The 15,186-nt window shown below is 55.4% G+C and overlaps 1 protein-coding gene across 2 annotated transcripts in view; it reads right to left on the reverse strand.

Annotated features, from left to right (window-relative positions):
• The window catches only part of ATF6 (activating transcription factor 6), a 90,534-nt gene that overhangs the window by 46,392 nt on the left and 28,956 nt on the right, over positions 1–15,186 (reverse strand). Inside the window, exons 11-14 of one of the 2 annotated variants that reach the window (XM_068164579.1) lie at positions 13,811–13,930; positions 12,638–12,740; positions 11,341–11,405; positions 5,688–5,799 (exon numbers count right to left, since the gene is read on the reverse strand). In XM_068164579.1, the coding sequence (XP_068020680.1) occupies positions 5,688–5,799; positions 11,341–11,405; positions 12,638–12,740; positions 13,811–13,930 (400 nt within the window). Of the gene's footprint in view, positions 1–5,687; positions 5,803–11,340; positions 11,406–12,637; positions 12,741–13,810; positions 13,931–15,186 lie in introns of both variants that reach the window. The other variant, XM_068164578.1, reaches the window with a different exon arrangement.

Consider the following 15,186-nt stretch of genomic DNA (forward strand, 5'->3'; position numbering starts at 1 on the left):
CAACCCCCCCTGCCAGAGCAGGACCACCCAGGGCAGCTCACACAGCAGCTCATTCTAAGTTCTGAAAGAGCTGGTAGCCTCCTTTGCAGCAGAAGTGGGAATGAAACTTGCCTACCCCCTACCTCTTAGCCTGGAGCAAGGGAGGCTCAGGGGAGAGCTTCTTGCTCTCTACAACTCCCTGAAGGGAGGTTGGAGCCAGGTGGAGGTTGGTCTCTTCTCCCAGGTAGGCAACCAGCACCAGAACAAGAGGACACAGTCTCAAGCTGTGCCAGGGGAGGTTCAGGCTGGAGGTGAGGAAGAAATTGCTCCCAGCAAGAGAGATTGGCCATTGGGATGTGCTGCCCAGGGAGGTGGTGGAGTCCCCAGCCCTGGAGGAGCCTGGCTGAGGCACTTGGTGCCATGGTTGGGTTGATCAGATGGTGTTGGGTGAGAGGTTGGACTGGATGATCTCAAAGGTCTCTTCCAACTTGGCTAATTCCATTCCATTCCATTCCATTCCACTCCCAAAGGGAAGTTACTGCATCTTGAGTGACACATTTCCAGCATCTTGAGCCCTCCAAGGCTTGCTGGGGGAGACATGAATCTCCACACAGGAGGTTTCCACACTGGGTCGTCAAAGTCAAGTGCAGCCATGATCTGCCAGAGGCTGACTGAGCTCCAGGGCACTGCAGAAGCACCAATCACACAGAGTTTGCCTTCTCCAGTTTTCCCTGAGAGGCAAGGGCTGGCCTCACACAGCAGACAGGCTAAAGGGTGGCCTCAGTCTTTCATCCTGGATACCATGCCCTGAGCCTCAGTTCTTTCCACACATATCACTCACAGCATCTGTGCACAATAGAGGACAAGATCTTAGTATCCTGGGATCCTGGGATCAAGTCATTTCCCCTCTCTGCACAGCTAAGCTCAGGCTCCCCAGGAGAAAGGGGAGCTGGTGAAAAGCTTCCAGGACCTTGCAGCAGTTGCAAAGCCACAGGACTCACACAGATAAACCAGCTGCTGTGCCTTTGGAGGAGCAGCAGGACTGTGAGGGTCTAATCAATGCATTTTATCTGCATGAAAGATCAGCTTACACAATCCCAGCCCATGGAAACCCACAAACAAAGTCACCAGCTGAAAACTCCATGTCTAGTAAGAACCACCCATTGTCAAGTGCAGTAAGAGAGGAGAAAAGCAGAGGTTGGGCTTGAATTCCTGGCTAGGAAACATCATCTGAGGCTGAAGTCTCCTAAAGCAGTGCTGCCTGCAGGATGCAGCTGGCATCAAGTGCAGTGAGTTGGAACCTCCCTCACTTAGACTCTCTGAATACATTCAAACCATAGCCAAAAGTGTGTCTGCAGCACAGTGAACTGCTGCCACACAAGCCTGTCAAAGCCAGCCAGTAGAATACTGGATGTCAGGAAGAAGTTGTTGCCCAGGAGGGTGGTGAGAGCCTGGCACAGGTTGCCCAGGGAGGTGGTGGAATCCTCCTGCCTGGAGGTGTTTGCAGCCAGGCTGGATGTGGCTGTGAGCAACCTGCTGTGGTGTGAGGTGTCCCTGGCCATGGCAGGGGGGTTGGAGCTGGCTGAGCCTTGAGCTCCCTTCTAACCCTCACAGTTCTGTGGTTGTGTAAGTCCTGGCTGAGCCCTGCTGTGCAAGAGCAGTGTGAGCAGCCCCAGCAAACGCTGTTTTTCTGTGTCAAATGCAAGGACCTTGGGAGCACAGCTCCTGCAGTGCAAGGGAGGAAGTGCAAAGCACACAGACACCAATGTGTTCTATGGCTACATCTCAGCACAGGCACCCAGGAGAGGTGCTGGGCTATGAGACACTGCACCCAGAGCAGCAAGCATGTGGAAAGAGGATCCCAGAGACATCAGGTGGAAGGGATCTCTGGAGGCAGATCTGTAGTCACACCTCCCACTCAGTGCAGGACCATCCTCCCCTCCCTGGAGCTCTTAGCAGGATGATTCCCATTCTTCTGTGCTAACAGCTTTATTGAGTGCTTGGGAGTGTCTGCAGGGCAAAGGGCCAAGGAAGAGAACAAAGCCATCTCCAGGCCTTGCCTTCTAACTCGGACAGCAAGCAAGCAAGAGGAGTGAACTGTCCCCTAACACCGAGGTGGAAATCAGTCCCTTCCCTCAGCTCCTAATCGCCAGTGGAAAGGGAACCACGGTCCAAAGAAAACAGAGTCAGCAGTCCTCCTGGGAAGGTGAAAGGGCAGCTCCCTGGCTGGGGCCCTGCTGATGGCACCCCCCGGGCTGTGCAGGAGTCCTTTCTCCTGCACTCACAAGAGAATCCAGGCAAGCCGTTTCCAAGTGCCTCAAGGGGACAGCTCGTCACCAGCTCAGGTCTGCCCCCGCTGCACTAACAACTGCGGCAACGCACCCGGGAACACCGACAGTGTGCTGCCACACAAACCTCATGCAGGGCTCAGGACGGCCCCAGCAGCTCTCCCTGAGGCGCAGCAGAGCCAAGCAGCAGGGATGCTGCGGCACAAGGCACACAGCCTCCACGGACAGCGCCGCGAGTGGAAACGAGAGCTGACAACCTCCAGGTCATTGAGCCGACAGAACCTCCCCTCCAGCACAGGCACTCAGGTGGAGCAGAGCAGCAGCTGCAGGGGAGGACCCAGCCAAACCCCAGGCTGCTTTTCCCCCCTTTGTTTGGAGCTTGGAGAAAGCCTTTTACAACTCAGTGCTCCATCCCCTTCCCCTCACGCTCCGGCTGCGCGGAGCCCGGGCCCGGCCCTGTTCGTGCTGCCAGCCGAAAGAACAGCGGAGCACGCCAAGCCTTCAGCGACCAAATTCCAGCCCTCTGACACAGCCCAGCAACCCCAGCGCTGCAAACCAGCCTCATGCTTCCACTCAGCAGAAAACTCCAACCCCAACAAGAGCCACTGCCGGTTTTGCTCGGCCTGAACCTCGTCTGAAGACAAGTTTCTGCCACATGCAAACAGTGACTGCAGAGCAGAGCTGCACTACCTGCATGGACACTGCTGCAGGAGTGACAGCACAGCCACTGCTGAGCTCCTCCTGTGCCCATACAGTGACTGCAGAGCAGGGCTGCACTACCTGCATGGACACTGCTGCCAGAGTGACAGCACAGCCACTGCTGAGCTCCTCCTGTGCTCTGACAGTGACTGCAGAGCAGGGCTGCACTACCTGCATGGACACTGCTGCCAGAGTGACAGCACAGCCACTGCTGAGCTCCTCCTGTGCTCTGACAGTGACTGCAGAGCAGGGCTGTGCTACCTGTGTGCACACTGCTGCAGGAGTGACAGCACAGCCACTGCTGAGCTCCTCCTGTGCTCTGACAGTGACTGCAGAGCAGGGCTGCACTACCTGCATGGACACTGCTGCAGGAGTGACAGCACAGCCACTGCTGAGCTCCTCCTGTGCTCTGACAGTGACTGCAGAGCAGGGCTGCACTACCTGCATGGACACTGCTGCCAGAGTGACAGCACAGCCACTGCTGAGCTCCTCCTGTGCTCTGACAGTGACTGCAGAGCAGGGCTGCACTACCTGCATGGACACTGCTGCCAGAGTGACAGCACAGCCACTGCTGAGCTCCTCCTGTGCTCTGACACAGAACTGCTTGTGGCTGGAGGAGCTGCTGGAGTTGCAGCTACTGGAACCCCATCACCTTAGGACACCCCCCCTCAGGGTCCTCCTGTGATGAGGAAGCAAATGGAGAGTTGCAGGATCCTAGGAAAAGTGTGGCACAGGGAATCTATTATCCTGACTACAAACCAGCAAGGCAGAAGGTCTGAGAAAGTGAAGAGCTCTTCTTCAGGCCAGGGCCAAATAGGGACCACAGACATGTCTTCAAAGACTCATCAAGCCCCCTGGAAAAGGGAGGAGATAAACTCTCCCATCTCCTAGCTGCTCTTTCAACCAGTGTTTCCCTTAACCATTTCCCTCACCCACATCCCAAGCTGCTTCTCACTCCTGCAGCTCTCCTGCCTTCACCACCACTCAGGCTTGCAGTACATCAAACACCTGGGATGCCATCCAAAACCAGCTTTTGCTGTCACTAACTGCACTGCAGGTTGCAGCACAAGGCTCTGCTGCATCCCAGCACATGGCAGCAGCAGCACTCATCTCCCTCCATCTACGAGCCACACAGCAGCTGAGGAAATGTGCCAGGGCACAGAGTCCTGTAGAGCTGCAGCAGCTGAAGCTGCAAGTGTTGGAGGGGAAGACAGGAATGCTGTCATGTTGAGCTAGCAGACACCATTTGTGCTCAGGACACTTGCACTCCCAGGAACACAAAAGGTTTACATGCCTGCTAAGCAAGCCCCCAGGGATCCGCTCTGATCAGTGGCCTGCTGCCACCTGGGTCCAACCACCAGCCTTCAGGCAGGGCTGTGCTGCCATGCCCTGCCCACAGGGCTTGCTGCAAAGCTCTCTTTCCGCCCTGCCCACAGGGCTTGCTGCAAAGCTCTCTTTCCATGGCAAGCAGCACGGGGGCATATCTTGCAAAGACAATGAGCCAGCTGTGTTACTGGGAAAGATAGGCAGAAACAAACCCAGCTTCAGCCTTGGCTAAGTTACCTTTTGTGTTACAAGGGAAGGCAGTGATAGCAACAGACTAATGATAACACATGAAAGGTCAGGACTGGGGGGGAAGAGAGAGAGAGAGAAGGGGGGGGGGACGAGAGAGAGAGAGAAGGGGGGGACGAGAGAGAGAGAGAAGGGGGGGAAGAGAGAGAGAGAGAAGGGGGGGACGAGAGAGAGAGAGAAGGGGGGGACGAGAGAGAGAGAGAAGGGGGGGAAGAGAGAGAGAGAGAAGGGGGGGAAGAGAGAGAGAGAGAAGGGGGGGACGAGAGAGAGAGAGAAGGGGGGGGACGAGAGAGAGAGAGAGAAGGGGGGGACGAGAGAGAGAGAGAAGGGGGGGAAGAGAGAGAGAAGGGGGGGAAGAGAGAGAGAAGGGGGGAAGAGAGAGAGAAGGGGGGGGAAGAGAGAGAGAAGGGGGGGAAGAGAGAGAGAAGGGGGGGGGGAAGAGAGAGAGAAGGGGGGGAAGAGAGAGAGAGAGAAGGGGGGGACGAGAGAGAGAGAGAAGGGGGGGACGAGAGAGAGAGAGAAGGGGGGGACGAGAGAGAGAGAGAAGGGGGGGGAAGAGAGAGAGAAGGGGGGGGAAGAGAGAGAGAAGGGGGGGGGAAGAGAGAGAGAAGGGGGGGGAAGAGAGAGAGAAGGGGGGGGAAGAGAGAGAGAAGGGGGGGAAGAGAGAGAGAAGGGGGGGAAGAGAGAGAGAAGGGGGGGAAGAGAGAGAGAAGGGGGGGGAAGAGAGAGAGAAGGGGGGAAGAGAGAGAGAAGGGGGGAGAGAGAGAGAGAAGGGGGGGAAGAGAGAGAGAAGGGGGGGAAGAGAGAGAGAGAAGGGGGGGAAGAGAGAGAGAGAAGGGGGGGAAGAGAGAGAGAGAAGGGGGGGGAAGAGAGAGAGAGAAGGGGGGGACGAGAGAGAGAGAAGGGGGGGACGAGAGAGAGAGAAGGGGGGGAAGAGAGAGAGAAGGGGGGGGACGAGAGAGAGAGAAGGGGGGGACGAGAGAGAGAGAAGGGGGGGACGAGAGAGAGAGAAGGGGGGGACGAGAGAGAGAGAAGGGGGGGACGAGAGAGAGAAGGGGGGGACGAGAGAGAGAAGGGGGGGGACGAGAGAGAGAAGGGGGGGGACGAGAGAGAGAAGGGGAAGGAAGGAGAGAAGGCTCCCAGGCTTACTCTGCGAAACGACACCACGTAGAATGTATCTTCCCTTCTGTGAATAGCTTCAAAGAAGTCTTGGTAGCTCCTTGGAGAGGCATAATAGACTTGCAGCTCATTCCCTGAGTTCCTGCTGAAATGAAAGAGGGGGACATGTAATTATTTCAGACAAGAAAGGTAACTTCAGGGAGGGGAAGACTTGCAAAGATCTGCTTTTGTGGAGAAGAGGAGCCCTTCCTTTGCCCAGGGAGGCAGGAGGAACACTGCACAGAAGTGAAAATCCCATGAAAGAGAGCATTACAGAGAAGTGCAAACTGCTGGCTGCTCTCTGCAAGCTCAAGGTGCTTCAGAGGTCTGGCTGCAGGAAGCTTTTAACAAGCTTGGTTTCCTTTGTGCTTTTGAGGCTGGCCAAACCCTGCCTGCTAGCTCAATAATAAACCAGGAAAAATACATGGAGTCAACCTGAAATGTCCTGGGGGGGGGGAATTGTGATGACTTTTGGGAACAGATTTGAGCAAACTTTGGAAGGGCCATTCTGAAATATCAACACTTGGCTTTTGGTTTTACTGCTAAGGACCTAAACCACTCCAGCTGAAAGCACAAAGGTAAACACAAACAGAGCTGGGCATTTGCTGCCAAGTGAGAGCCTCTCCTCCTCTCTCATTCACCTGGTTTTGTGTGTGTGTGTCTCTGGGCAGCTTGGAGATCTGCTCCTGATCTTTCTCTCTCATTCCCCTTTGTGTGTGTGTCTGGGCAGCTTGGAGATCTGCTCCTGATCTTTCTCATTCACCTTTTGTGTGTGTGTGTCTGGGCAGCTTGGAGATCTGCACCTGATCTTTCTCATTCACCTTTTGTGTGTGTGTCTCTGCTCAGCTTGGAGATCTGCTCTTGATCTTTCTCATTCACCTGGTTTTGTGTGTGTGTGTCTCTGGGCAGCTTGGAGATCTGCTCCTGATCTTTCTCTCTCATTCCCCTTTCTGTGTGTGTGTCTCTGGGCAGCTTGGAGATCTGCTCCTGATCTTTCTCTCTCATTCCCCTTTGTGTGTGTGTGTCTTTGCTCAGCTTGGAGATCTGCTCCTGATCTTTCTCATTCCCCTTTGTGTGTGTGTGTGTGTGTCTTTGCTCAGCTTGGAGATCTGCTCTTGATGTTTCATTCCCCTTGGTGTGTGTGTGTCTCTGGGCAGCTTGGAGATCTGCTCCTGATCTTTCACTCTCATTCCCCTTTCTGTGTGTGTGTCTCTGCTCAGCTTGGAGGTCTGCTCCTGATCTTTCCCTCTCATTCCCCTTTGTGTGTGTGTCTGGGCAGCTTGGAGATCTGCTCCTGATCTTTCACTCTCATTCCCCTTTCTGTGTGTGTGTCTCTGCTCAGCTTGGAGATCTGCTCCTGATCTTTCTCTCTCATTCCCCTTTCTGTGTGTGTGTCTCTGCTCAGCTTGGAGATCTGCTCCTGATCTTTCTCTCTCATTCCCCTTGGTGTGTGTGTGTGTGTCTCTGCTCAGCTTGGAGATCTGCTCCTGATCTTTCTCTCTCATTCCCCTTTCTGTGTGTGTGTCTCTGGGCAGCTTGGAGATCTGCTCCTGATCTTTCTCTCTCATTCCCCTTTCTGTGTGTGTGTCTCTGGGCAGCTTGGAGATCTGCTCCTGATTTTTACTCTTGGGAGTAAAAAAAATGAGACCCCCTCATAACTCTGACTTATCTTTTTCACAGCTCTCATCTTACCTACCTCAGACAGGAGGAAAAGACACCCTGTCTAAACTACTCTACACACAAACACTGGCAAGCTGTGCACTCATAGTTCTTACCCACTGTTTATCTTGGAGAGGTGAGAAATTCCAAGCACACATTGCTATCAGGGATTCTTCCCCAGCCCAGTTCAAAAATAACATGCTTAATCAAACTGGAAAGCTGCACTTACACAAACCATCAGCTAGACCCTCAGCCCCTCACTCTAATTCTTTCCCCCTCCATTAGCAGGCTGCCTGTTTGCAGGTTCTGTGGCAAAAACCACTCATCAAGCTCTGCCTCCCAAGTTGTCTCCTGCTGACCCAGATTTTCAACTGGGCTGGCCAGCTCAGATTATTTGGGCATGTTTCTAAACCACACACAACCATGCACCCCAAACACGGCACAAAGCCATCAGCAAGTGATTTTCTTCAGCAGCAGTAACAGTAGACCATCATTATCTCCTCTCTTACTGCCAACACAACCCTGCTGCAATCCAAGGACTGTAGCTGCCAAGCTGATTGCTCTTTAACAGGACTGGGGGTTCAAGACATAGAGCCACAGAATTGTCAGGGCTGGAAGGGAGCTCAAGGCTCAGCCAGCTCCAACCCCCTGCCATGGCCAGGGACACCTCACACCACAGCAGGTTGCTCACAGCCACATCCAGCCTGGCTGCAAACACCTCCAGGGATGAGACTTCCACCACCTCCCTGGGCAGCCTGTGCCAGGCTCTCACCACCCTCCTGGGGAACAACTTCTTCAGGGAAAGGAAGAGAACTTCTAAAGCTCCATTTTAAAGAAAGGAAGGGAAACTTCCTCACATGGAAGTTTAGAAGGCCTTTCTGTTTCAACCTATTTAAGTCCTTTCTATTTCAATCTTCTGTACCCAAGGGTGCAACATGTCTTTGAAGGTGGTTTGGATGTGGTGCTTGGGGATATGGTTCAGGAGGTGAACCTTGTAGGGTAGGGTTCTGGGTTGGACTTGGGGATGCTGAGGGTCTTTTCCAACCTGAATGTTTGGCTCTGTGAGCAGTGGATTACTGCCATCACTTGGAATTTGGTGACAGACTTGTTCCATGAGCTCAGGAGAGCTCTGCAAAGGCCCAAGGGCTTCCAAGTGCTTTGGAAGAGCTTTCTCCCATGGCTGGATTTAGAATGCTGAAAGGTTGTTTTTCAGGTGTAAGCTGCCTGTGCAGGAGCTGTCTGAGCCTGTGCCTGCACCGGAGCTGCCTGTGCCACAGCTGTCTGTGTCTGTGCTGGAGCTGCCTGTGCCTGTGCCTGTGCTGGAGCTGCCTGTGCCTGTGCTGGAGCTGCCTGTGCCTGTGCTGGAGCTGCCTGTGCCTGTGCTGGAGCTGCCTGTGCCTGTGCTGGAGCTGCCTGTGCCTGTGCTGGAGCGTGGGGCAGGAGCTGCCTGTGCCTGTGCCTGTGCTGGAGCGTGGGGCAGGAGCTGCCTGTGCCTGTGCCTGTGCTGGAGCGTGGGGCAGGAGCTGCCTGTGCCTGTGCCTGTGCTGGAGCGTGGGGCAGGAGCTGCCTGTGCCTGTGCCTGTGCTGGAGCGTGGGGCAGGAGCTGCCTGTGCCTGTGCTGGAGCGTGGGGCAGGAGCTGCCTGTGCCTGTGCCTGTGCCGGAGCATGGGGCAGGAGCTGCCTGTGCCTGTGCCGGAGCGTGGGGCAGGAGCTGCCTGTGCCTGTGCTGGAGTGTGGGGCAGGATCAGGCCCGCGGGCCCACGGGGCCGTGCCGTGCCTCGCAGCGCCTGGGCCTCGCGCCTTTGAGCCCCGCGCAGCCTCGGCACTGAAGCTCAGAGCTGCTTTGGTGGCCCCAAAGGCTTTGACAAATGAGTAACCAAGCTCAAGTTAGCTCCAAGTCTCGTTTCCTGTGTGTGAAGGATGTGATCTGATTCCCTGCTTGCATAGTGCTGCTAAACACAGAATAATGAACCAGGTCGGAAAAGACCTCAGAGATCACCAAGTCCAAGCTCTCACCCAGCACCATCTGAGCAACTCAACCATGGCACCAAGTGCCTCAGCCAGGCTCTTCCTGAACACCTCCAGGAATGGTGACCCCATCACCTCCCTGGGCAGCACATCCCAATGGCCAATCTCTCTTGATGGGAAGAACTTTCTCCTCACCTCCAGCCTAAGCCTCCCGCTTGAGACTGTGTCCTCTTGTTCTGGTGCTGCTTGCCTGGGAGAAGAGCCCAACCCCCACCTGGCTCCAACCTCCCTTCAGGGAGTTGGAGAGAGCAAGAAGGTCTCCCCTGAGCCTCCTCTTCTCCAGGCTAAGCAACCCCAGCTCCCTCAGCCTCTGCTCCCAGGGCTGTGCTCCAGACCCCTCCCCAGCTTTCTTGCCCTTCTCTGGACACCTTCCAGCAGCTCAACCTCCTTCCTAACCTGAGGAGCCCAGAACTGGACACAGGACTCAAGGTGTGGCCTGAGCAGTGCTGAGCACAGGGCAGGATGAGCTCCCTGCTCCTGCTGGCCACACTGGTCTTGCTGCAGGCCAGGATGCCCTTGGCCTTGGCACACTGCTGAGGATTAGAATCCTCAGCTTCCTAATGGGGGTTACAAAAGGATGTGGAGAAAGTCTTTTCAGAGACCCAGCAAACCTGAAGTGAAACCTACTTTGAGTAGAAGATTGACCTGGAGATTCCCAGAGGTCCCTCCCAACCTACACTACCCTGTGATTCCCTGATTTCAGGGAGCATCTAATAGCTGATGGCTCCAGGAGGAGCTGGAAGTCTGCTGTGTGTTCTTGACAGTTCCAGGCCAGTCACAGCGTGCAGCTGCCATGACTCACTGCTCCTGTTCATTCAAGGATCATTCAGCCCAAGTCAGCCTGACTGCCTTCTGAGCACAGCAGACGATTCCATGCAAAGCTGGGATGCTTCAGACTGCTTCTGATCACCCAGATGCCTTTGTTCAAGAGCAGGGGAGCTATGTACACTAAACTCTCTGAGGCCATGTGGCTTGTTTGCTCAGCCTTCAGCTACAAGACATCCTCCATCTGCCTGCACAGCTTCAAAAAGATCTTTTTTTTCTTCTTGGTCAAGGAACATAAGAATTTGGCAGCCTGCTCTCATGACCAGCAGCCTGCAGCTTGCTCTTTCCTCCCAGGCTGATCCTGCTCTCAAAGCAGCATTCCAAACGGAAGGGCCACAGCTGTCCTGCTTCCAAGGGCAACATTCACAGCTTGGGCTCGATGCTCTCTGAGGTCTGTTCCAACCAGGTTGATTCTAGCACTCTATGATTTCAGGTGCCCTGCCCACTTTAGACTCCATTCTGCTTGCTTCCCTCTCACTTCAAAGCACAGGAGGCTTTTCAAACAGTCACAGAATGCAGGAGAGAGAAGGTTTGTTTCCTTAAGCTTTTCCCTCCAGTTCTTCCTGTCCCCAGGAAAGAGAGACAGGATAGGTGTAGGAGTTGTGGGGGGAGGCATGGAGGGTCAGGAAACTCTGGGTTGTACTCTAATCATCAGGGAAATGCAGGAGATGAATACAGAATGAACCAGGTTGGAAAAGACCTCAGAGATCATCCAGTCCAACCTCTCACCCAACACCATCTGATCAGCTCAACCATGGCACCAAGGGCCTCAGCCAGGCTCTTCCTAAACACCCCCAGGGATGGGGATTCCACCACCTCCCTGGGCAGCACATCCCAATAGCCAACCTCTCTTGCTGGGAAGAACTTTCTCCTCACCTCCAGCCTGAACTTCCCCTGGCACAGCTTGAGACTGTGTCCTCTTGTTCTGGTGCTGCTTGCCTGGGAGAAGAGACCAACCCCCAGCTGGCTGCAACCTCCCTTCAGGGAGCTGAAGACAAACTATGCAAATGAGATGCAATGATGCTTTGTCCCAACAGTTTAGCAATGGCTATCACAGTATCTGCAAGCAGCTGCTGGTGAAAAGATGGATTAGTAAGTGGAAAGGAATAACACAGCAGTTGCTGTGCCTTACCTGAGGCTGGTGTCTGTGTAAGGCATGGCCATCAGCTGGGAGTCTGCCTTCTTGCTGAGGGAGCTCTGGAAAAGGGGGAAAACAAAAAGATGACACAAAATGAAGCCAGGCAGCAGTGCCCTGGTTTGGCACTACAGAAACCAAGATCACAGAATCATAGAATCAATGAGGTTGGAAAAGACCTCAGAGATCTTTGTGGGTGCCATGGACAGTGGCACTGAGTGCACCCTCAGCAGGGTTGCTGATGGCACCAAGCTGTGTGGTGCAGCAGACAGCTGGAGGGAAGGGATCCATCCAGAGGGACCTGGGCAGGCTGGAGAGGTGGGCACAAGCCAACCTCATGAGGTGCAACAAGACCAAGGGCAGGGTCCTGCAGCTGGGTGGAGGCAATCCCAGGCACAAATCCAGGCTGGGCAGGGACTGGCTGGAAAGCAGCCCTGAGGAGAGAGCCTTAGGGGTGCTGGGGGAGGAGAAGCTCACCAGGAGCTCTCAGTGTGCACTTGCAGCCTGCAAAGCCAATCAGATCCTGGGCTGCAGCAGGAGAAGTGTGGCCAGCAGGGCAAGGGAGGTGATCCTCCCCCTCTGCTCAGCTCTGGTGAGACCCCACCTGGAGTCCTGCCTCCAGTTCTGGAGCCCCCATTGCAAGAGGGATCTGGAGGTGCTGGAAGGTGTCAGAGCAGGGCCAGGAGGATGAGCAGAGGGCTGGAGCTGCTCTGCTGTGAGCACAGAGTGAGGGAGTTGGGGCTGTGCAGGCTGGAGAAGAGAAGGCTCTGAGGAGACCTCATTGTGGCCTTCCAGGATCTGCAGGGGGCTCCAAGAAAGCTGGGGAGGGACTTGTGAGGGTGTCAGGGAGGGATAAGACTGGAGGGGATGGATCAAAACTAGAAATGGGGAGATTGAGATTGGCTGTGAGGAAGAAGTTGTTGCCCATGAGGGTGGTGAGAGCCTGGCACAGGCTGCCCAGGGAGGTGGTGGAAGCCTCCTGCCTGGAGGTGTTTGCAGCCAGGCTGGATGTGGCTGTGAGCAACCTGCTGTGGTGTGAGGTGTCCCTGGCCATGGCAGGGGGTTGGAGCTGGCTGAGCCTTGAGGTCCCTCCCAGCCCTGCCAGCTCTGTGATTCTATAACCACCAAGCAAAGGCAGCAATTTGCAAAGGGAAGTGTTGAGTGCCCTAATTACAGGCACCACTGCTACTCTGCTCTATAATGACAAGCACAGACTGAAGCAGGGGAGAATGTTTTGTGGTGTTGCCTGAAATGATCCTGGCCTGCTGCTGGCTCTCCAGCACAAGCTGCCCACCTGCATGACCCGAGCCTTCTGCTGCTGGCTGTTGGACTGCCTCCTGGACCTGGTTCGCTCCACCTCGTGCCTGTGGACCCAGCCCCGCAGCTCGTGGTTCAGCCTGGGAACAGCCACAGCATCAACACAGCTTCAACAGCACTGCCCAAGGCTCTTCTCAGTAGAGAAAGCACTTCAACTACCCACCATAAAGGCATAACAGATCACAGCTCACAGGATGTTAGGGTTTGGAAGGGACCTCCCAAGGTCACCCAGTCCAAGCCCCTGCCAGAGCAGGAGCAGAGAACCCAGCACAGGGCACACAGAACACATCCAGAGGGGGCTGGGAAGGCTCCAGAGAAGGAGACTCCACAACCTCTCTGGGCAGCCTGCTCCAGGGCTCTGGGAGCCTCCCAGTGCAGAAGTTCCTCCTCATGCTGAGCTGGAACCTCCTGTGCTGCAGTTTCCATCCATTGCCCCTTGTCCTATCCCAGGGTGCAGCTGAGCAGAGCCTGTCCCCTCCCTCCTGCCCCCCAGCCCTCAGCTATTGATAGCCATTGATCAGATCCCTCTCAGCCTTCTCCTCTCCAGACTGAACAGCCCCAGGGCTCTCAGCCTCTCTTCCCCAGGCACTGCTGCAGTCCCTCAGTCATCCTTGCAGCCCTCCTTTGGACTCTCCCCAGCAGATTCCTGTCCCTCCTGAGCTGGGGAGCCCAGAACTGGATGCAATGTTCCAGGGGAGGTCTCAGCAGGGCAGAGCAGAGGGGGAGGAGACCCTCCCTGGCTCTGCTGGCCACACTCCTCTTGATGCCCCCCAGGGTCCCATTGGTCCTCCTGGCCCCCAGGGCACATTGCTGTCCCATGCAGAACTTGTTAGCCACCAGCACTCCCAGGTCCCTCTCCCCAGGGCTGCTCTCCAGCAGATCCCCTCCCAGCCTGTGCTGTGCAGTTTGTTCTTCCTTCCCAGCTGCAGGACTCTGCCCTGAGCCCTGCTGAGCCTCCTCAGGCTGCTCTGTGCCCAGCTCTCGGTCTGCCTGGGTCTCACCGAATGGCCATGGTGTCTCAGCCAAGCCTCCCAGATGACCACTGACAAGATCAGCCAGGGCTGACAGCCCAGCAGCTCTCACACACCACCACAATTAGAGCTAAGCCCCTCAGAGCAGCTTGAGCCCTCGGGAGGGGTTGGTTGCTCACCTGAGGGACTCCGTCCGGTTGATGAGGGGCCGGCAGGGGGGCGGTGGGGGGGAGATGTACAGCAGTGGCTCCTCTGAGACTATCATCAAGGCTTTGTTATCAGATACAGAACCATCATAACTGGGGGGGAAAGAAAAGGAAAAGACATGCAGAAATCCCTTAGAGCAAGGATTTTCATGACCCTTTACCCCAAGCCAGAGAACCATGGGCAGGGCTGCAGAGCTGCTGCTGTGGGGGCGCCGGAACAGGTGAAGAGCAATTCCCATCACACAGCCAGTGCTCTCAGCCAGCTCCCCAGAGGGCTCTGATAGCACTCAATGGACAGCTGAGCACCAGCAGATGATGGATCTCTTCACAAGTGCAGCCTGAGAAGTGTTCCTCATCATATGTGAGCTAAGGGAAGCAGCTTTGCCCTTTGCTGCAGAGCTGTGGAAGGCTTGCTACACAAATACTCTCCTGATCAGCTGCCAAGCCCAGGCAAATGCACAGAGACCAGGAGCTACCTGACAGTGGAGCTGTCAGACTGCACCTCAGCTGAAGGGAGAGGCTCAACAACCCCTACAGCCTCCAGGAGCTGCCTTGGCTTTGGCTGAAAGTGCAGAGCATGTATTTCAACACCAAAATGCACAGTAACAGAGTCAAGACTTCTATTCCTTTCTCCTGGTTCTCTGTACCCCCTGAGGGGTTAACTACCTCACCAAATACCTCTTATAAGGGCATCAGCAGTCCTTTGGATTTTGACAGAGCTGCAGCTCCTAAACCTCCCCTTCTTCCTGACAAATCAGACCTAAGAGCTTACAACAGCCTTACTGACACTCCCCTCCCTGCCTCAGCTCTCTCTCCTCCTTCAGGTCTGCTGTTTCCTGCAGCTAGAGCTGACAGAGGAGGACACAGAGCAAAGAGCTCACAGCCTGCCAGAAAGCAGAGTGAAGGAGTGGAAGAAAAGGGGAGCTAGAATCATAGATTTGTCAGGGCTGAGAGGGACCTCGAGGCTCAGCCAGCTCCAACCCCCTGCCATGGCCAGGGACACCTCACACCACAGCAGGTTGCTCACAGCCACATCCAGCCTGGCTGCAAACACCTCCAGGCAGGAGGCTTCCACCACCTCCCTGGGCAGCCTGTGCCAGGCTCTCACCACCCTCCTGGGCAACAACTTCTTCCTCACAGCCAATCTCAATCTCCCCATTTCTAGTTCTGCTCCATCCCCCCCAGTCCTATCCCTCCCTGACACCCTCACAAGTCCCTCCCCAGCTTTCTTGCAGCCCCCTGCAGATCCTGCAAGGCCACAAGGAGGTCTCCTGGGAGCCTTCTCCTCTCCAGCCTGCACAACCCCAGCTCCCTCAGTCTGTTCCCATAGAGGTAGAGGCACTGGCACA

This window comes from Melanerpes formicivorus, unplaced genomic scaffold, assembly GCF_026170545.1.
Source record: "Melanerpes formicivorus ecotype bairdi unplaced genomic scaffold, bMelFor1.0.p_v2 SCAF_81, whole genome shotgun sequence".
NCBI lineage: Eukaryota > Metazoa > Chordata > Aves > Piciformes > Picidae > Melanerpes > Melanerpes formicivorus.